Source organism: Rutilus rutilus (genome assembly GCF_951802725.1).
Source record: "Rutilus rutilus genome assembly, chromosome: 1".
Classification (NCBI taxonomy): domain Eukaryota; kingdom Metazoa; phylum Chordata; class Actinopteri; order Cypriniformes; family Leuciscidae; genus Rutilus; species Rutilus rutilus.
Genome location: NC_140209.1, coordinates 58,320,898 through 58,343,221, shown reverse-complemented (window position 1 = coordinate 58,343,221; position 22,324 = coordinate 58,320,898). Strand labels below are relative to the sequence as shown.

At 37.8% G+C, this 22,324-nt stretch overlaps 2 protein-coding genes across 3 annotated transcripts; one reads left to right on the top strand and one right to left on the bottom strand.

Moving 5' to 3' along the window:
- Nucleotides 1-451: 451 nt before the first annotated feature.
- slc25a17l (solute carrier family 25 member 17-like) lies at nt 452-8,752 on the top strand. Its single transcript, XM_084429361.1, has 9 exons — nt 452-685; nt 801-861; nt 1,959-2,025; nt 3,696-3,844; nt 4,822-4,938; nt 6,035-6,180; nt 6,256-6,351; nt 6,757-6,839; nt 8,271-8,752. Exons 1-9 carry the CDS (start codon nt 614-616, stop codon nt 8,416-8,418), a joined length of 939 nt encoding a protein of 312 aa, XP_084285487.1. The 5' UTR covers nt 452-613; the 3' UTR covers nt 8,419-8,752.
- A 3,053-nt stretch (nt 8,753-11,805) lies between these two features.
- On the bottom strand, nt 11,806-21,203 carry dxo (decapping exoribonuclease). 2 transcript variants are annotated; one of them, XM_084429163.1, is made up of 7 exons: nt 20,858-21,203; nt 20,367-20,732; nt 18,213-18,439; nt 17,917-18,133; nt 14,126-14,261; nt 13,781-13,875; nt 11,806-12,736 (listed from the first exon to the last, which is right to left on the bottom strand). In XM_084429163.1, the coding sequence occupies exons 2-7, from the start codon at nt 20,432-20,434 to the stop codon at nt 12,607-12,609; spliced, it is 873 nt and encodes a 290-aa protein (XP_084285289.1). In that variant the 5' UTR covers nt 20,435-20,732; nt 20,858-21,203; the 3' UTR covers nt 11,806-12,606. The 2 variants fall into 2 exon arrangements, with proteins under 2 accessions (XP_084285289.1, XP_084285288.1); XM_084429162.1 differs by having other exon boundaries at nt 20,367-21,174.
- Between the last annotated feature and the right edge of the window lie 1,121 nt (nt 21,204-22,324).

Genomic DNA, 22,324 nt, shown 5'->3' with positions numbered 1-22,324 from the left:
TTACATTGTTACTCTAAGTACTGAGTAGTTAATTAGCGTTATGGTAGGGTTAGTTTAGGCCTACTTGTAACATGTAGGCTGATGTCAACTTAAAACAAAGTGTTACCAAAAGTAGACTGAAAGTATACTTTCTCATTTTTAGATTAAAAGTATAATAATAGCACACTTGATTAAACCTATTTTTGCGTAAGGTTTAACTAAACCTTTGAATGGTAGTGTATCACGATTTCCACAAAGATATACATAGTTAATGAGAATAAGAGACCAAAAACATCAGCTGTGGTCTCAATAATTTCTAAAATAATAATAGTCCTAAATAATAATACCGTAATATTGAGGTGTGATTATTGTCCAGAATGGCGGATTCTGATTTCCGGGCCACAAGCCTGTGACTGCAGTGCATCACCGCGCCGCTCGGGGCGCTAAAGAGCAGCGGGATCCAGAAGGACGCGCCACAGAAGCGAGCGAGTGTTTCGAACGCGGAAGTCGAACGTGATTCTGCTGTGATTGCACCCGACAATGAATATGAATTAATCTGGGAGTTATTAGATATGACTGTCAGCTAATTTACATAAAGCCACGATTTTTGGACTGAAGAGAGAGTAAAAGCGAGATGTCAGACAGCAGCAGATCAGTATCCCTGCTGTCGTACGAGACACTTGTGCATGCGCTGGCAGGTGCAATGGTGAGAAAACACCATACTAACAACTGTAGCTTATATTTTATTAGTGTCTTTCCCAGTGATGTAATAATATCCTGAATGTGGGATGTTTGTTAAACTGTGTTTTATTGCCTTGCAGGGCAGTGTGACAGCAATGACAGTGTTTTTCCCTCTGGACACAGCCAGGATCAGACTTCAGGGTCAGTTGTTCTTCTCATGCATCATTTACTCAATGTTTCGCTGTGAAAAAATGGTATTTGATATAGATTTACGATGTAGTTTAATAATTTGTGGAACGGGGATTTTCTTTGTTTTATATATAAATGGAGTAAAGTAGTTGTACAATCTAAAATAATCATGGACATTATGAAATTTAAAACAATGTCATGGAAATTGTTTTAGTGAATAAAAACTTCCTAGTTATTCTGTGCTTTAAACTGTGTATTAAGCTAGAAATGTGTGTATAGTATCTATAAATGGATCTCTTGAAATCCAACTGTTTCATATTTGATATGCAAAATTCTAAGGCTATAAATTATCATCATAATACAAACTTGTTTGCACAATCTACCACAAGCCTTCTGTCGTCTAATAAAAAGTAAAAAAACTTTTAGTGTAATTGAATAAACATCCACCTTCAGCTCATGGTTTACACGTCTTTCGGCTGTGGAATCTTTACTGATTTTTACTACTGAAGTAAACGCAAGAATAACTTTTATGTTGTTAATAATATTTCAAGATGAACACTCACTGTAACTGAAGAAACATAGCTTTACTTGATTATTCATACATCATTTTGTAGAAAAAAACATGTTAAAATATGATCCATCAGGCTTTTGAGGAAGGTTTATTTGTCCATCACTCAATCATCATTGTATTATGTTTCATGTTTTAAAACTACAGAGCTTTGATCATAAAACTAAGCATTAAATATCACCTTACTAAGACTGAGAGATATAGTGACAACTGATATATATATATATATAAATGCAAGCAGTCACTATACTGTTATAAAGATGTCACTGATTTACAAGCATCAGAATTTCATCTTACTTTTTGACTGTATAAGCCAAAATAAAAAATGTCCCTCCTCCAGTATGAGCACTTTATTCTCATATATCATACTAAATGAGCCGTAAAAGCCTGATGTCTCAAATATGAACACATGCAAATATTTTGTATATTTTGTCAATTTATTTTTACATTTTTAAGTATAAATGTTGCACATGTCACACCCTCTCAATAATGAAAAGGCATGAAGAATGATCAAATATTTGACATTTGTCGTTGGTTTCAGTGGATGAGAACCGGAAGTCCCAGTCCACCCCCATTATCCTGGCTGAGATCGCGAAGGAGGAAGGCATGTGAGTTACTGTGTGTTCAGTGTTCGCGACGGATCATGACCTCTTGACACAGTGCTGAGAGAGAACATTTAAAACATATGCTGTGATCAAAACCACTGACTCAGTCACTTATTCACTTTATTCATTAAATTGCAAATGCCCCTCATTGTATATTGTTAAAGAGAGGGTGTGAGTGAGAATGAAGGAACTTGTGAACATTTGTAGACACTGCTGCACAATTTGTTACATACACCCTTTTAAAGGTGCAGCAAGTGATTTCTGAGAAACGCTGGAGAGAGAGAGTGAGCGAGCCAATCAGCAGCGGGGGGCGTATCCACTCAAGATGGGGGAGGAGAGAGAGAGTGAGCCAATCAGCAGTAGGGGGTGTGTCCACGCATGATGGGGAGGAGAGAGTGAGCCAATCAGCAGTAGTGGGTGTGTCTACTCATGATGGTTAGGAGAGAGAGAGTGAGCCAATCAGCAGTAGGGGGCATGCCCACTCATGATGGGGAGGAGAGAGTGAGCCAATCAGCAGTAGTGGGCGTGTCCACTCATGATGGGTAGGAGAGAGAGCGTGAGCCAATCAGCAGTAGGGGGCGTGTCCACTCATAATGGGGAGGAGAGAGAGAGCCAACCAGCAGTAGGGGGCGTATCCACTCGTGATGGGGAGGAGAGCGTGAGCCAATCAGCAGTAGGGGGCGTATCCTCTCATGATGGGAAGGAGAGAGTGAGCCAATCAGCAGTAGTGGGTGTGTCCACTCATGATGGGTAGGAGAGAGAGAGTGAGCCAATCAGCAGCAGGGGGTGTATCCACTCATGATGGGTAGGAGAGAGAGCGTGAGCCAATCAGCAGTAGGGGGCGTGTCCACTCATAATGGGGAGGAGAGAGAGAGTGAGCCAATCAGCAGTAAGGGGCGTATCCACTCATGATGGTTAAGAGAGAGAGAGAGTGCCAATCAGCAGTAGGGGGCGTGTCCACTCATGATGGGTAGGAGAGAGAGACTGAGCCAATCAGCAGTAGGGGGCGTGTCCACTCATGATGGGGAGGAGAGAGAGCTTTAGGACCCGCATTAATATTAGAAAAGCTTTCCAACGCTGGAGAGACCCAAGCGGGAAGGCCTGAAAACAGACGCCGGTGTTGTGTTGTTTCTGCTCCATACGTGAGTAACGTTGGTTTTGCTGTGTTTTACAGAACCAAGATATGCTGTTGTTGTAATGTGAGCTCTAGTAACAGGACAGTTTTGAGTGTCATTCTGGTGGCGGCTAACTGCCAACTCTTGCTTGAATAAACTCGTGTACAGTATTTTAATTTTTAATTTTAATTTAATTCAAATTTGTAATTATTTATTAAAATAATTAATAATTGTCGGGTGCCGGAATTACATTTTTTGTGCTTCCTTGCTGTTCGTTCGCCATCTTCGCTTTGCTTTCCGTGAAGCATTGTTTTACTTAGTTTTAGCTAGACACATCCACTCCTGCATTGTGTGTTCATGCTGTTTTGGGGGCGGAGCAATGAAGGGAGGGGTGTGTTTATTTGGGCTGTTCCTCATAAATCGCTCACTGCACCGTTAAACCACATATGAACGTCCTTGGAATAAGGTTTGGGAAAAAGCAAAACAAAAGTCCATTTGATGTGGTCAGTTGGATATGCCAGGCTGCTTATTTCAAGATGTCATTTCATCGTGTTGCAGACTGTCTCTGTATCGAGGCTGGTTTCCGGTCATTTCTAGCCTGTGCTGCTCTAACTTCGTCTACTTCTACACATTCAACACCCTGAAGAGAGTGATGGTCTCGGACCGGCCCAAGCCTGCCACGGATTTGCTCATGGGCTTCATATCAGGTACTGAAAATGTGCTGAACCCTCTCCACAGTCGATCTCTTTATCTCAGTTTCACAGTGTTTCTCTCTCACCACCATGTTTCTTTTGCTATTACTGGGGTGTTCTGCGTGATTATCAGAGATAGCAAAGGCTGGCATTTAATTAAATAAATACATTTCAGAGTAAAAGTCTCCCTGCGGTTATCTGTCAAAATAAAGGTTTGATGGTTTACTGCTGGAAAATGATTAAAGACATAAATATTAGTAGTATAATTTTCCAGTTGTAATCACTGTTGTTATCGTTAACTAAAACATTTCTGTTAAATGAAATAAAGCCGAAATGATTTAAAATATAAATATTAGTTGAAAAAACGTTAAACGAAAATTAGAAATGTTGCCTTGGCAATAAACTAAGTTTAAGCTGAAGCACTAAATGTACAATCTAGAAATAAATAGAAACTAAAACTGAAATAAAAATAAATTAAACCTAAATAGCAATATTTGAAACTATTTCAATATTTGAAAATGAAACTAAAATTCACATGAAAACTAAAAATATAACAATAAAAGCTATTTAAAATGTTCATAAAAACTATAATAAAATAAAAGTTAAATAACACTGGTTGTAATGTAAAATAAAATTATTACATTATTTTTCTTAAATACTTTTATTTTACAATGAATATGTACAATAGTAATATTTATTTTGATTTTATTTAATACATTTTATATAATAATAATTATCTATTATTATTATATTGCCATATTGATATATAATAATATAAAAAAATAAAAATGTTTAAATCACATTTGTAATTTTTATCAGACATATCGCAATTAGTTTTTGGTTTTGTCTAGGTTGTTTCTATGTCGTTACTTTTCAATGTTATTTTGACATTGTAAATATGAATTTACCTGTAAGCAATTAACACGTAATCAGTCATTGATGTGATAACGTCCACTGTTTTCTTCTTCCTGTTGTTTAATGTCGTGATTTAGGCGCTGTTAATGTGCTCCTGACGACTCCCATGTGGGTGGTGAACACACGACTGAAGCTTCAGGGGGCAAAGTTCAGGAACGAAGAGCTCCATCAGACCCACTATAAGGGCATATTTGGTCAGAACCGCTCACACACTTATTTATCCGATGAGGTTTAAACTCCAAACCAATGTTCAGTAAAGCACATTTCTTAGTTTCATGCATCTTCCTCCCAAATATAAAGCTTGATCTGATCATCTTTTGTGATAGTCATGCTGCACTTATTTTCTCTATGATTTCTGCAGTGTGAAATGTTACAGAATTTGCCAATTTTAGATGAATAAATCAAAGGAAGGGCTGTGCAATTAATATAATGGTCACGAACACATGACCTTCGTCTGCAGAGCTGCTGTCGTCTTCACGACAACCCTTCAAAATAAAAGTTCACTTGAAATTGAAGAAATTGTGACAAAAATATATTAGTAGTGTACAGTAAAATGTACTTCTCAAACTAATAATAATAACATTAATACAATTTATTTTATGGAATATCACACAATTTTCTCCCATGTTTTCATTTTAAAACATGGAACATTTTTATTTACAGTAAATCTCTGTTGTGCAGCACTTTGTGTCAAACAATCGTTACATTTTTATTTGATTACAATTTAAAATATTCATAAAAATTTTACATCCAGAACAGACATTTCAAAGGGCCTTATAAAAATGTACAAAAAAAATGTATTTAAAGTTTTAACGAATTCAATTGATTAGATAATTTGGGACAAATTAAATGGAAGTTGGGAAAAATTGTACTTATTTAATAGTGGCATAAAATTTCATTTTTGCTAAAACATTTAATGAATTGTTGTTAAATGGTACAAGTTTAATGATTTCAATTAATTAGATATGATTTTTGATTACTAACATTCAATTTAACCATTAAAACGTAAACTAAAAAAAAAAAAAAAAAAAAAAAAAAAAAAAGATTTTATAAAGTATTTACGAAAGACAGTAAGGAGGACAGAATGTTTGCAAGAATGGGGTGAACAAAAAATATTTACAAAAAAATCAAATAATGTAACTATTAATTGTCAATTTTGAGATGTGTGTCATCCAATTAGAGTCAAGAATTCAAAAACGCAGTGGTGTAAAGCAATAATATCAGTAATAATAAAAATAGGTCTGCAATGTCACCAATAAATGGGATGATTTTGTTGCCCTCCCCTCACAGACGCCTTCTCCCAGATAATATCCAGCGAGGGAGTGGGAGCGCTGTGGAACGGGACGCTGCCGTCTCTTGTGCTGGTGTTCAACCCGGCTGTGCAGTTCATGTTCTACGAGGCCATGAAACGAAGAGCGGGACGTGGAGGCCGGAAGGTGAGGGACGGGAAAATGCCATCCTTCATTCATCAGTTTGTGAGATAACTCCCAATGTTTCATGTTTCTGGGCAGATCTCATCCCTTGAGATCTTCCTCATCGGTGCCGTCGCCAAAGCTGTTGCAACGTCCGCAACGTATCCTCTGCAAACGGTTCAGGCCATTCTGAGGGTAACATCATCAGTACGACTGCATTAAAGTGCTCCTATTGTGCTTTTTCAGATATTACCTTTCATGCAGTGTGTAATATTGCCGTTTGTGAACGGAAAAGGTCTGCAAGGTTATTGTCTTCCAAAAGAAGGAAGCGATTCTGAAACGAGTCGTCAGTGATTCTGGTCTCTCTTCCCGCTGAACCTATGCAGGTTTGTAAGAGATTTGCATAATGCCAGTCTATGGTCTTCATTGGCTTTAGTGGTTTTCGAGCTTGAATGCATGTAAACCTATCGCAGGAGACTCCAAAACAACTTTAGGGACTATTGAAATAGCATGATAGGGGCACTTGATGCTGGTAGACACAGTATTACTCGTTTTTAAAGCAGTCACTGTGTGTAATATGTGCCGTTGCTTCCTCTGCAGTTTGGCCAGTATAAATCAGACGGTAAAGGGGGTCTAGTGGGCAGCCTGAGGAACGTGGTGTCTCTGCTCATGGACCGGATCAAGTAAGTCAACTGTAGTTTAATGCTCAGTTTCAGGGTTATTATAGTTAACTGAAACTAAAGCATTTCTGGTACTTCAAATAAAATAAAAGTTAACTAAATATAATATATATATTATATTATATGTATATTATATATTATATGTATATATATGTTTTATATCATCTAGTTGCCAAGGAATCATTTTTCATTTAGTTAAACCTAATTGAAATTAAAATGAATGAAATCTATATAGACATATTAAAAGAAGACAATTTAAATGAAACCATTAAATGTAAAAAAAAATAAAAAAAATATTTTAGACTATTAATAAACTTTTTTTTTTTTCAATATACATATTAAATATGTACGCTACCAGTCAAAAGTTTGGGATCGGTGCGATTTTTTATGTTTTTAAAGAAGTCTCTTTTGCTCACCAAGTCTGCATTTATTTAATAAAAAAACACACACAAAAAAACAGTAATATTGTGAAATATTATGACATTTTTATGACATTTGGAGTGTCATTTGTACTGCGTAATAAATATAAGCAGCACGGCACAACGGTTCATACTCATTGTCTCCAAAATCAAATTATGACCAGAAATGCATAAATATTAAGTCTGCTGTTTAAAACAAATAAAGAACCAATATAGGAGAATAGTTATTATGTGCAAACAGCGGGAAACTCTTTATATTCGTGCAGTGTGTGCATGTCAAAAAATATTACCTGATTTGAAGCTTGTGACATATAAACATCAACCCGATTACTTGTGTAGCGTTCATGTAAACACTTGTTCAGATTCATCAATCGGGATGAATTCAGTCCGACTGAAACTAAAGTTGTGCATGTAAACATAGCCATTTTAACATATATAAAAATAGAAAAGTTATTTTATATTTAAAATACCATTTCACAATATTGCTGTTTTTTTGTATTTTTGATCAAATAAATGAGCAGAAGAGACTCTTTCAAAAACATAAAAAATACATTAAATCTAAAATGAATGAAAACTATATAGACATATTATAAAGAGACAATTTAAATGAAATCATTCAAATTCAGACTATTAATAATAACTTTAATATTAACTGTTATCAACCAGTATTATTGATTTTTTTCAATGACTAATATGTAATATGTATATGCTGATATGTTTGCTCAATCCTGCCTGTTTTTAACTCTTACATTTCTTTTGTCATCATCCAGCACTCAATTAATCTTTAAAAACATATTTTAGCAGAGCTCAAAACGAAAATCTCATTCAATTGCTTAATTTATGGTATTTTAATATAATGATGTATAATGCTTAGCATTAAAAAAAAATCCATTTATTGGTCACCAGCCATAATAAAATCATCATAATGACTGGTTTAAGGAGCAGAATAGTGTTTTTTTATTTTGATGTGTGCTAGTTTGACGTCTCTCAAGAGTCCTCCGTCCTCTGTTCACAGGAGACACGGGCTGCTGGGTTTGTACAAAGGTCTGGAGGCGAAGCTGCTGCAGACGGTGCTGACGGCGGCCCTCATGTTCGTGGTGTACGAGAAGATCACCGCTGCCACCTTCAAACTCATGGGCCTTCAGAGGAAACTCAAGCACTGACACACTGGAGCCTTCGTTCACGACTACCTCTCTAACACACCCTCAGGACGAGCCCCACGTATCCCATCAGTCACTGCTCCACTAACATGGGCTCATCTGGGTAAGGTTCAGTCCTTAACACAGGTCAGGTCAAAGCAAGAAAAAAGGCTTTAGTTTTAAACATATTACTTAAAAAAAAAAAAAGTTTACATGATCAAGTTTATTTGATCAGAATCTTAAGAGATAATTAGAGATTTACTGATGTGAAACTTCATGTGCCACAGAAAAGTCTTTTATAACATCTTAACCCAAAGCAAATCATGACGTTCGCTTATGAGCGTTGATGGTTAAGAGCAAAATTAAAATCCTGTCATTTACTCACTCTGATGTCATTCCAAACCAGTACTAAAACTAACATTTTCGACAGCAAATATAAATTTTTATTCACATTTGCCTATTAAAGCTTGCCTACAACTCTCCAAAAGAGGGAAACAATACTGAGATATTAAGTTCAGAAAAGAGTAAGATGTCGAATTTGCTGTTGTATTAAGATATTATAACTAATGATGTATTATATGTATTATAACTATTATGTATTATAACTAATACCTTAAACTAAAACTAATTTGCATATTCATAGAACCGCGTATACTAAATGAGGCAAGGCTGTAGAGTTACATTCAAGCTATTTTAAGGCGTGAATAATTTTTTTTCCAAGGAAAAAAAAATTCAATATGTAATTTTGGTGATCAAAGATGAGTTTTAAGGGATACAATTATTGAATACAGGGGGACTTTTAAAAATTGAAAATATGAAAAATCTTTACTGGATGTTGATAGCTGAATATGCATCATCGCAGTCTGTGAAAATTAAGTTGTTTTGTTGATTGAAATGAGGCTGAAATAAAATCTAAAAATCTGATGAAAAACTTAAAAAGGCAATTAACGCTAACATTAAGTGCTAAAATTAAATTAAAACTTAAAAATAAAACTAAATACAAATAAAAAAAGACAAAAGCACATAATAAAATGACTAAAACTAGTAGTATAAAAGTAACGTTGTTCCAAACCCATGTGATTTTTCTCTTTTGCGTAACATGAAAGATGTTTCTCAGAACGTCCAAGCTTTTATAGAAAAAGCCGACATCAACCTGACGAGCTCTGTAACGAAAATAAATGTCCCCGGTGTATGGAAGAGCCTGAAATATACATCAGTGTTCTTCCCCTCCACTGCACTTCTCAGTTATGGATTGACATCAGCCCCGACAGCGACACAGTGTCGGCCCAGATCGGGTACGTATGGATTCCACACAGCCCAGATGTGGGCCGGATGTGGGCCGGATCTGGGCCGACACTGTGTCGCTGTCGGGGAGGCCAGTTTAAATGTGTAGGCGTGAATACAATTTGAGAGCTATGGCGGACAGCAATATACAAAACTGTTTTATGAGTTCAGAAGACCTCGAATGTATCTTTTAGGGAGTGGTTTTAGTATAAAAAGAGTTTCACAATAAGAGTAGGAGTTAATAAGTGCATGAGGGTGAGTAAATGATGACAGAGTTTTCAATTTTGAGTGCAATCTGTCTAACAGTAGACAAGAGTGGGTAACTGGAGAGTGTATGAACATTTGAGACATCTGCCATGCGAACTGAGATCTATTAATAATACCTTTGGCACAAATGGTATAGTGCTTTAATAAATGCAGTAGAGTCTTATAAGTGATGTGCTGCTATGTGACGTGACAAACCAGGCAATCGTCTTTGGAATCAAATTAGTTTCAACATCAGTGAAATGGAAGGATAAAGGAGCTTTTAAGTGTCCTCTGATCCGCCAAAATCAATGTTACCGATTCTGAAATATTCACAAAGCCTGTTTTTGTTTACTTTTGTACAATGCACAATTTGGGCACCACTTGATGATGTCCGATGTGAAATCTGGGTCCTGGAGCAAAACCGGTTGAGAATCATTAATGTAGAGGATGTTTGTCTTTTTTTGGGATTGGGTTAGCTGATTTCATGGCATTATTCTATTCAAAACTTTCTGAAAGATCTTTATTGGATTTTGAGTGCATCAGTTATATTTAATAAGATAACTAATAATGCCCCGGAATGGTACCAAACTTCTACAGTAGTACAAATAGGTCCAGAAAGGATGCATAAGGATGTAGTGTAACGACGAAAGTGTTGCAAACTTGTACTACCAACAAAATATGAGTGCACTCCTGGAACTGGGTGTCGTTACACAACATCCTTATGCATCGCTTTCTGCCAGGACTTTTACGGGCTTTTCCCTAATCACGGAAGTGACGTCGACGTCCGGGTTAGCGGTAGCATTAGCCATCAGGCAAGTGTTATTTAAATAAACTCCTGATGTACTTACAAACTTTCCAATGCCTCGTTTTATGAGTACAGAACCTATTTGTACTATTGTAGAAGTTTGGTACCATTCTGGGCATTATTAGTGGGGTAATTTACAAGATACAGCCTTGGATCCATTAGCGCCTGCACTAAGCCATCCGGCTGATATCTATTAATAAGCTCTAACTTTAATAATGTTCGACCAAGGGGAAAAAAGGCTTCTGGGGGGGGTGTGTGTTTGGCTCGAGGTCATGCTGCAAAGGACCCTAGGTTGAAATTACTCCGATGAACCATCCCTTTAAGAACTCTTAAAATAGAGCTGCACAATTAATCGTTAAAAGATCGCAATCTTATTCCTAAATGAAAACGATTTGGATATGTCTATTAAACCTTTGATAAGTGCAATCACAGCGAACGTTCAGATCTGTGTTGGCGCTGCCGCTGAGCCAGAGAGAGCAGTTGTCATGTACAGGTGTGAAACGGCATCACAAACAGTATCATTATTTCTATGTTACAAATATTCAGTTATCACAGAAGAACTGGGATAAAAGTTTATAGTTCGGATATCAACACTGATGTCTACGATAGCGATCAAAACAGAGCAAATCAGCTTTTGAAAGTAACTTTGCACTTAAAAGACTGTATTGATTATATTGTTACACCAGTAGATGGAGGCAAATGACTGTTATAATCATTCAAAACGCAGATTCAGTCTATGAGTGAGTCGTTGAATTATTCACTCAAACCGATTCAAATTGTGTCAGAACCTCTAGTAAATTCGTTTTTTTTTTGTTAAAATTGTAGCTATCCAGAATCATGTATCTCTAACTTAAAGATATTTAGCACAATGTAACCTTCATGAAAGGCATAGCTCAGCGTAACCCTGAGCTTGAGGTCAATGTGAATTTGTTCACACCATACTTGTCTTAAATATGCATTTTTGAGAGTTTACAGATGTCTTACCTGCTGTGTCAATGAAACTGGTTCGTCTTGTGGACCTTATATAACACGATATTTAAAAACTAAAAGAGTTTACATAATGAACTTGCAACTAAGACTTTGTACTTGCGTTTCTTTATTTCAAAATTTATAGCACATATTTTGTACTTTCATTTGTATAACCCCTGTTATTTAACTGTACTTGTGGCATGTTTAAATGAATCGCAAACTTCAAGTGAATGCTAATAAAAGCTTTGGACAAAGACCTCTCAGTAGTGACTTTTCTGAGATAATATTACAAAAGTACAGAGACCCGCACATGACAAGATATCGTGGCCACAAATTAAGAATTTGTCCCATATGACTTAAAATTTGTTAGTATACCATGGCCACAATTGAACTAAAATGAGGGAATGAATTAACTATGGTCACAAATTATGTCTTTGGAACAAATGCTTAATTTGCAGCCACTATCTAATTTTCTTCAGCATGTCAAGCGCAAAATCTCTACAAAATAATACAAAGTTGGATATTTCTAGAGTCATAGGGTCGCATTCATTGTTTTAAAAAATCTTTCTTAATATGTCACAAAATTGAATGAACTTGTGTTTCCTGAATAAGGACCCAAAGAGTCATTTTATAGAACTATTAAAATTATTTAAAAAAAAATTGTGACGAACATTTAACAGAGAAAATGTACATATTTAAAGGACATTTTGAAGTCATCATAACAACAAAGGCTAAAATAAAATCCCAATATAAAAAAAAACATGAACATCAAGTCAATGTTGGTTAAAACCGTCCTTTTCAAGGTTCAAAACTTAATCCAGAAAACACAAGCAATGCCAAGTTGTGCACAGCACCGATACAGTATGTGTATGATAGGTACAAATGACTGATCTCCTTAGGTCAGTGTGTCAGTGGTGAGGTGAACGATGGCTCCTCGTGTCCTTCACGAACCACTCTGGTAAGAAAGTAAACGGAGAGTCTCTGTGGACGGTGTAGGTCACATCTCTGTGTGGCTCCCATTCCAACAGGTACACCAGTCTGAAAAACACCACATGATGTCACAGTCGAGTCGTTAAAGCTACAATATGTGAGATTTTTGTAATAAAATATCCAAAAATCACTTGCACAGTGTGATATGTCCTGCAGTTGTGTACATACAATATCCCAAAAGTTCCCAAAGATTTTTAATTTCGGAGAAATTCCAATTTTAAATTATGGCTCGTCGCCTGTCAATGATGTAATATCCACGTTATCCCTGGTTTCCGCTCGTTCTGCCATAGTAACCATGGCGACAGACGTGGACAACTGCGTTAGCGCTCACGCTGTTGTTGTTTCGTTTAATCATTATGGACATTGGCGAGCAGACTTTGGGACAAAAGGAGAACTAAAACGAGGATCAATATCAGCGTGGCGTTTTCGAGATGCCGAGAGCTAGCGTCCGCGACTAACTTCGACTCGACAGAGACGCGCAAATGTACATAAAACTAATCAATGTTATATAGCTCAACATGATGAAAAGTTAGAATATGATCAGTATGTTATTCTAATGTTGATCTAGCTGACTGCTAGTCTCATAGACAAACTAACATAGAATAACATTATAACTTTCAACACACTCAAATGCAGTTTAGTGTGATAGTGTAGACCAAGTGAAACAGCGCTGCGTTACCTCACAAGTTTCATTCGTCTAATAAACTGACCTGTGTGAGTATTATTCAGCACTTGCGGGTAAGTTAGTTCGGTAGAATGAAATGTCCTTATTCCTTTACATCCGCAGGACTCGCTGATATCTGTCTCTCATTAGCACTCGCGCCGCTTCATACCTCAGTCATGTTAAACACATCAATGTATTCACTCATCCATAAACATTATCAGATCCTTCGGCATGACGGCAAGTTCCATAATTCCGCTTATGCGTCATCAATCTACGCCTTTGTTATTGTAAGAGGTTAGCGACCCCTAGCGGCGAAACAAATTACATATTGTAGCTTTAAAGTCAAACCCATTTTACTTGTTGTACAATACTCAATCTGGGGAAGGAAAAAAAATAACTGTAGGATGGGGCTTGATTTTCAGGAATACCTTGGGTCGTCCTCTTTGACCACTGATTTGACGAAGGACAAGAAATCGTTGCAGAAATTCATACAGACCGTCGGCTTCCAGCAGTTTTGCTCGTTCTACAGAATCAGGAGAAATGAAAGCATCTCACTTTATTGTTCTACAATCAACATCTGCTTCCTTCTAAGGAACCGAAAAGTCTGCAATTACATATTTCAATTCTATTAAACATGACATAAAAATGGTTCCCACAAACTCCTAAATATCCATTTCTGTGGCTTCACACTGAGTTTGAAACCGAGCTCTAATTTCAGACTAAACCAAGCAGGACTTGAAGCTTTTTTTAATACGTGGTTATTTTAAGCAAACCTTGATCAGTTGTGATATTTTTGAGGTTTGGAAGGTCTCAATAGACACCACTATCCCATCATGGTCTCGAAACCCAGCGACTATCTGTGGCACTCCAGGAAGAAATGACTGCGCCCACCATTTCAGCAGCTTGTACCTAAGAAGAGGAACACACATGTTTCTGTTAAGAACTTTTTTTTTTAATTAATTTCCCATAAATGTTTTCAACCCTTGAGAAAAACCCTCTCTGAACACTTGAAGTGGCATTTGACCACAGCAAAGAACAGTGTTAATTAGGGGTTCAAGCATGAAATGCTGAAACCCTATTGTAATTGTAAGGATTTGTAAAACGCATCGTGCAGGCCAAACCGTAAGGCCTAGAGACTTGAAACCTGGCCAGATGGTAGGCCTCAATTTGGGGAGAATCAGAGTATGACCCCGATTGGCCCATAGGTGGCGCTACAGCAACCAAAGGTACAAAATCGCTCATAACTCTTAGACCGTTTGTCCTAGAGTGAGGTGGAAACTACTCAAGTGTCTTACACCACTGTGATCCCTGGCTCGAGGCGGACAAAATGGCTATCTCCAATTTCGATTTAGGCAGGAACAAATTTTCTGCTATGTCGAATTTTGTCCAAAACCTACTTTTGCGAACTAGTCCCTGGTTTTTAGCCCGATTGGAACCAAACCAGTCTAGGACAATTCTCTGGACTCTCTCGATCAATAATTTCAAAACTTTTGCATTTGGGTGGCTAATATATATTCATATATAAATCCTATATGAAAACTCAGAACTTCAGAAAAATGAGTGAGCAGATGTGACATATCATCCTTAATAACCATGCAAAATTTCATGGAGATCGGACCATAGGTGGCGCTATAACTGTGAAAAAGGTTTGAAAACTATATATTTCCTATGGTAAATTGTCTGAATTGGCTGTAAATGGTCTTTTCCATCTATGATGTCAGTGATTACATGCTAGCTAAATAAAACTTAATAACTTTTGATGCTTTTGTGCTTAAAGGAGAACTCCGGTCAATTTTAACATTGAGCTCATTTTTTTTGTACATTTGGAGTGCTGTCAGTACAGAGAACAACGACAAAAATCGGTGTTGCCTACAACGTGTTATCCTCTTTTTAAAATTTGCACCCTGTTGACTTCAATGGGGCAAGTTTTAAACCTGCTTTTAGCCTCTTAACATCCTTGATGTGTCATTACAAGTGCCCAGTCATGTGAGTGATTCCTTCGGAGTGAACGCGGGTCAATCTGACTGCAGTAGATGTGAAAGAAATATATAAAAAATGACGTTTATTCAGCCAGCGCACATACCTGTATTTACATCCTGTTTTCGGTCGAAGTCCACAGTAGTCGATTGTCGAGTTCAGGTGCGTGATCATAGGTAGGTACTAAACCTATGCGCGTGAACTCGACAATCGATTACTGTGGACTTTGACCGAAAACAGGATGTAAATACAGGTATGTGCGCTGGCTGAATAAACATCATTTTTATTCATATCTTTCACATCTACTGCAGTCAGATTCACCCGCGTTCACTCAGAAGGAATCACTCACATGACCTGTGCACTTGTAATGACACATCAAGGATGTTAAGAGGCTAAAAGCAGGTTTAAAACTTGCCCCATTGAAGTCAACAGGGTGCAAATTTTAAAACGAGGATAACACGGTGTAGGCAACACCGATTTTTGTCGTTGTTCTCTGTACTGACAGCACTCCAAATGTACAAAAAAATGAGCTCAATGTTAAAATTGACCGGAGTTCTCCTTTAACTGCTTGAACCCCGATAAATGCTGCTTGCAGCTTTAATATTCATTGAAATGTGAAGAAATTTGTGTTTGAATGACATGAGGAAAGCGCTGATTTACCATTAATGTCCGTACTCACACCAATTTACATGTTCAGTGCAAAGATTTGGTGCGATAAACAGTTGAATTTGGACGAATGGCTGCTAATGCATCGGTTTAAACGAACACAAACATTTGCATAGTGTCAAGGTTTTTTTTTTTTTTTATGTAGAGGTGTTCTGATTGCATCGATCAAACTGCGAACAAAACTGGCCAACAGATAAGATTTGCGCTGTTACATAAAACTATGACTTGGTGTTGCTCACGAACAGACGATTTTTTTACTGCTTTTTAAGCGCCACCTACTGTTAAGGCCCATTCACACTAAGAACGATAACTATAACTATATTGGCGTTCTCACAACAGCGGATGAGAACATTTGGTTTGATATTAAATAAGCACTGATGTTTCGTAGTCTGCCGCTTTATATGATCCAGTAAATTTTGATTGGCTGTCAATGTTTTTATCATTCATTAGCCGTAAAAAAAATAATTAAAAAATCTGAAATTAATTCCAACTACATCGGGGTTCCTTTGTGTCGTTATCGTTGTAGTTGGTGTGGACCTCCATATTCTCGTAGAATTATAATGATTAAAACTTTATAGTTGTTATCTTCACACCAAGAACGATGACTATAAAGATAACTATAATGCTCGAGCCCTTTAAAGCAGGTTTGATTCTGATTGGCTGTCAGTTTTTATCGTTCATTAGCTAGAATCGTTCTGAAAGTGCAATATCAAGTCAACGATATTGTAACTCTGTGCTGTTATCGTTATTAATTTTGGTGTGGACTACTAATATTCTTTTATGTATGAACAAAGTTAGACCATATCTAGCCCCGCCCCTTTTCAGCGCTGAAAGCTGCTGACGTTTGTTATGACATCCGCTTCAATGATAACTTTCATAAACTCTACATATATACAGAGCTACCGCAAAAACGGACATACAAACACAAGATTATAAAGATGGCTGCGCGCTTGTTTCTCTGCCGTATAAGGTCTATATCTTTATGGTTATCGTTATAGTTATAGGGCATTTTGAGAGTGTGTTTGCATTATACTTTAACCTATCTGCTGTCTTTTCACATTGGTCTGAACGGACAAAATCACATTGACGTGTTGGAGATTAATATTTTGTGAATAAAGTGGTAAGTTATGTTTTACACAAACAAAGCACTCACGTCGCTTCATAAAGTTGAGGTTAAACCACTAGAGTCACATGGATTTACTTTAATGATGACTTTACTAGCTTTCTGGGGCTTGATAGTGGTAGTTGCGTTGACTGTCAATGGAGGGACAGAAATCTCTCAGATTTAAGATCTTCATTTGAGTTCCGAAGATGAACGAAAGTCTTACGGGTTTGGAACGACATGAGGGTGACTGCATAAAAATTTTTTGGTGAACTAAAGCTTTAAAGTCCCCCTGTGGTGAAAATCTAGTTTTTAATGTTGTTTAGCCTATATGTCTATGTGGTGTTTTTAATATGCTTTAAGACAAACCATGTGTAAATTCATAAGTCGACACCATTGCTGAGTATTTTCTCTTTAAAACTGCAGTGAACCAAAGACAGTCTCAAAAACACGGTTTGAAATCGCTGGTGTTTCTGACGTCACAAACTACCTTGTAACCAATCAGATCAACGTGTGATCGTCAACCAGTGGATCTCTGAGCTGGTGTGAGTGAGTGGAGGCGGGGCTCATTTGCATATTCATAGAACCGCGTATACTAAATGAGGCGAGGGTGTCGAGTTACATTCAAATTTTTTTTAAATATATAATATTGGTGAACAAAGATGAGCTTCAAGCGATAAAAGGATTGACTACAGGTGGACTTTAACAAATGTATCTGCCCATTTAGAAATGTTGCCTCGTGAAACTGAATCAAGAAGAAATTGCAACATTGTAACAATTTTAATCCCCATTTCAGAACAAAGCAAATGAAAAACACACCTGTGGAAGTTACTTCGTTGTTTCGGGGTGCAGATCTCGGCGGAGGTCTTGAGCTCCACATAACACCCCGGAGCCGGAACAGCATCGTCTCTGACACGGCAGTCCACCTCCCCGGAGAAGAGCAGCTTGTGGTCGGCCAAACGGGTCTGAACCACCGTACAGAACGCCTCGTTGGTGTTCACGACGCCCCCCGGGTCTGGAGTGCCATTCACGTCATCTTAAAAGACAGCACAGTGGTCGATCAGCGGCGAGATCCTTCACCATCAGCAGTCTGATAACACTGGACGGGCTCAAACCTGCACAGGCGTACTGCTCAAACTTGTAGCCCCAGTACATCATCTCCTCCTGCCGCTCCGAGCGGGTCACTCGATTCGCTCTGGCAGCCTCCGTTTCCACCTCACTGATGTAGATGGTGCCTCTGAACTTGGAGACGGCCAGCATCCATCCCTCCTGAGTCTCGTACGGGGTGGTCAGGACCTTGGTTAGGTGTCCTCTCCATGTCACAAAGTCCACACCTAGAGCACTGCAAACACGCTCGATAACTCAACGACGGTAACAAGACATCTGTGCAGCAGTGTTAGTTTCTATTAATATTTAGATTTTAATGTTTTCATTTCATATTAATGTTTATTTTATTTCAAGTAATTCATTTTTGTTTTGTTTTAGTTATGTATTATAACACTGCTGCGTAGCGCAAGCAAACGGGGTCAATGGTATGCTCATTTTATCTATTCAAAAATACATAAAAAAGTAAACGCACAACAGGAAATTATATCATAGAGAAGATTACTACAGACCCTTATGAGTCAAGGTCAGTAAGTTATTAAAATGATCAGTGTTAGTTTAGGTTGTAAAATGGCATGTGATGCGGCCCCCCCAAAAACATAATGATAATGATATATATAATGTCATATCTTTCCAAACCCATAAGACTTTCGTTCTCGTGTTACGCAGCACGTTTGAGCTTCAACAAGAACCAATGAGGTTCATCCTCGTGTTATGCATCGCGTTTGAGCTTCAGCAAGAACCAATGAGGTTCATCCTCGTGTTATGCATCACGTTTGAGCTTCAGCAAGAACCAATGAGGTTCATTCTTGTTACGCAGCACGTTTGAGCTTCAGCAAGAACCAATGAGGTTCATCCTCGTGTTATGCATCGCGTTTGAGCTTCAGCAAGAACCAATGAGGTTCATTCTTGTTACGCAGCACGTTTGAGCTTCAGCAAGAACCAATGAGGTTCATCCTCGTGTTATGCATCGCGTTTGAGCTTCAGCAAGAACCAATGAGGTTCATTCTCGTGTTACGCAGCACGTTTGAGCTTCAGCAAGAACCAATGAGGTTCATCCTCATGTTACGCATCGCGTTTGAGCTTCAGCAAGAACCAATGAGGTTCATTCTTGTTACGCAGCACGTTTGAGCTTCAGCAAGAACCAATGAGGTTCATCCTCGTGTTATGCATCGCGTTTGAGCTTCAGCAAGAACCAATGAGGTTCATTCTCGTGTTACGCATCACGTTTGAGCTTCAGCAAGAACCAATGAGGTTCATTCTTGTTACGCAGCACGTTTGAGCTTCAGCAAGAACCAATGAGGTTCATCCTCGTGTTATGCATCGCGTTTGAGCTTCAGCAAGAACCAATGAGGTTCATTCTTGTTACGCAGCATGTTTGAGCTTCAGCAAGAACCAATGAGGTTCATCCTCGTGTTATGCATCGCGTTTGAGCTTCAGCAAGAACCAATGAGGTTCATTCTCGTGTTACGCAGCACGTTTGAGCTTCAGCAAGAACCAATGAGGTTCATCCTCATGTTACGCATCGCGTTTGAGCTTCAGCAAGAACCAATGAGGTTCATTCTTGTTACGCAGCACGTTTGAGCTTCAGCAAGAACCAATGAGGTTCATCCTCGTGTTATGCATCGCGTTTGAGCTTCAGCAAGAACCAATGAGGTTCATTCTTGTTACGCAGCACGTTTGAGCTTCAGCAAGAACCAATGAGGTTCATTCTCACGTAATGTACAAACAGCACGTTTGAGCTTCTGTTTATGTTCGCTGATCAATATTTATGTGAATAAAACCTTAATTAAATCTGTTCATCATATAAAGCGATCGTGTCTATTCAAAATATTTAGACTAAATCACTCAATTCATATGGATCAGTGTCACGATCTCTTTATGAACTTTTTGAACCATCAAAGGGGTAGTTGTTATTAAAAAAAAATAACTTAATTTGTGCTTCGAAGATGAACGAAAAGTCTTAGGGATTTGGAACGACATGAGGGGGAATAAATGATGGAAGAATTTTTATTTTTAGGTGAATAACCCTCTAATAATTCGTGATATATTTATTTGTATTATTAGACATCGGAGCTCATGTGGGCCTGTATTTAATTTTCCGTTATTCTTAAAACCTTAAAAAGAAAATATGTATAGTGTACAGAATACGTAGCCTATCTTACCTGCTGGAGGATGAGGTTTGGTCTCTGGTTTTGATCTTGTCTCTGTTGGCCAGAATCCACTTCAGCATGTGATCAAGCTTCTCTTTCACGCCATCATCTCTTTTCACGAAGCGGTTGGTGTATCCGTCTCTTAAATTAAAATCCGGACTTTGTCTGGGCTCAACATAATATCTCAGCTGCCTTTGATCATTGAAGAAGTTCCTGTGAGAGTCCAGCGAGAAGAAGCCCACCTCCACTGGCTGCTTGTAAAGAGGGAAGTTTCTCTCATACAGTTGTCTTTGAGCGCTCAGAGTCTCGGCTGGTCTGTGCTGGGCTTCGTCGGATGCTCGGTGTCGTTTATCGCTGTTGAAATCACTGCTGGGATCTCTAGATCGTTTATAAACGGAGTCATGATGTGGGTCTCTGCGGTAGCTTTGAGCCATGGCGTGTTTTTATTGGTGTATGATGAGTTAAAACCACTTGTGATCTCAGTATTATTAGCAAATGCTTACCTTATGAATGAATACCGTAGAGACAGTGAAGTTCAGTGCAGTTCATTTGTTTATACTCGTGTTGAGAGCTGACAAGGCTATGTGATAGCAGCACCATTACTCTCATTAGCTAACATGTCTTCCTTTAGCATTTAATAATCATCCAGCTAGAATGTGTTACATGTCATTACGTTCCAAAAGAACTGATGTACGTCGTGACGTTCCAAACGCTTGAACGATTAGCTTAATTATGATTAAATGTATATATCTCACTCAGATAGCATACTGATTGCGTATCAAACGTGTAAACAACGCCTGTGAAAATCCATTTTCAAAATAAAATCCCCGTAAATTCACACTTCAAAATAAAAGTCCCCCAAAAAGTGCCAATATAAATATCACTTTGAAATAAAAACGGACAATTCTTATTCTTATATGCAATATTGGATTGTTCATTAATGATTTACCCGTGCACATCATTATTTAATTTTTTTATTAATGTGCCAAAATGACTTCCCCATCCTCTTGCAGCGACATCTCTTCTCTGACAATGTGTTTACTGAAAGTAATGGAAAGAAATTGATCAAAGACCATTTTTATTTAAGTAAATATTTTCAGTAAAACTGAGTGACTACACAAATGACGATGCTCTCTGAGATATTGCATAGGCCTACTGCAAATATTTGATAATTTTATGAATATTTTTTTTCAAAAATCAATCCCATTCCACTCTCACACATTGTTGCTTCTTGGCGATTGTGCTCATTAACAATTTTAAACGACTAGACTACCATTCGAGATATGATTTTATGATGTTCCTCGTAAAAAAAATCCACATTTATAAAAAAATAAAAAAATAAAAAACGAAGGAAGAAGGGAAGCAATGTTTCCTACATTGATATAAAATAATTTCCTTCTGAATTGCTAAGTAAAATGGGCCGTTCTAAACATTGTTCAGAGGAACAACGTAATTTGATTAAAAAGTGGATTGGAGAGGGGAAACCGTATAAAGAAGTGCAGCAAATTTAATGATGCTCAGCTATAATAATCTCAAACGTTTTAAAGGGATACTCCACCGTTTTTTCATATTAAACTATGTTATTCCCTTAACTAAGACGAGTTGATACATACCTCTCTCGTCTCAGTGCGTGCACTAAATCGCTCTGTCTTGCGGCGAAACTTTGTTAGCACTTAGCTTAGCCCAGTTCATTCAATATGGGCCAAGCAGAGAAGCTACCAAACACCTCCACGTTTTCCCTATTTAAATACAGTTACTCGCGTAGTGTAACTCGACCTAGGACGGTGACACAAAACAAAACGTTGCGCTTTTCTAAGTGTGTAAAATGGATAACTATATTGTATGGCGGAATACCATAGCAAGTGCTTGGAAGCACTTCGACTTCGGCTCAGTAATATCTTCACTCGTGAAAAATCCTCTCACCGGCCCCCGCTCCCTCTAGTGAAGATATTACTGCGCCGAAGTCGAAG

Bases quoted from the DNA above. Each gene is read 5' to 3' on its own strand.
- slc25a17l (XM_084429361.1), top strand. From the start codon at position 614: ATGTCAGACAGCAGCAGATCAGTATCCCTGCTGTCGTACGAGACACTT. The intron at 862-1,958 runs GTCAGTTGTTCT...CGTTGGTTTCAG, and splicing joins AGCCAGGATCAGACTTCAGG to TGGATGAGAACCGGAAGTCC. The intron at 4,939-6,034 runs GTCAGAACCGCT...CTCCCCTCACAG, and splicing joins CCACTATAAGGGCATATTTG to ACGCCTTCTCCCAGATAATA.
- dxo (XM_084429162.1), bottom strand. From the start codon at position 20,788: ATGGCTCAAAGCTACCGCAGAGACCCACATCATGACTCCGTTTATAAA. The intron at 18,440-20,366 runs GTAAGATAGGCT...GCGTGTTTGCAG, and splicing joins CAAACCTCATCCTCCAGCAG to TGCTCTAGGTGTGGACTTTG. The intron at 18,134-18,212 runs GTTTGAGCCCGT...CTGTCTTTTAAG, and splicing joins TGAGCAGTACGCCTGTGCAG to ATGACGTGAATGGCACTCCA.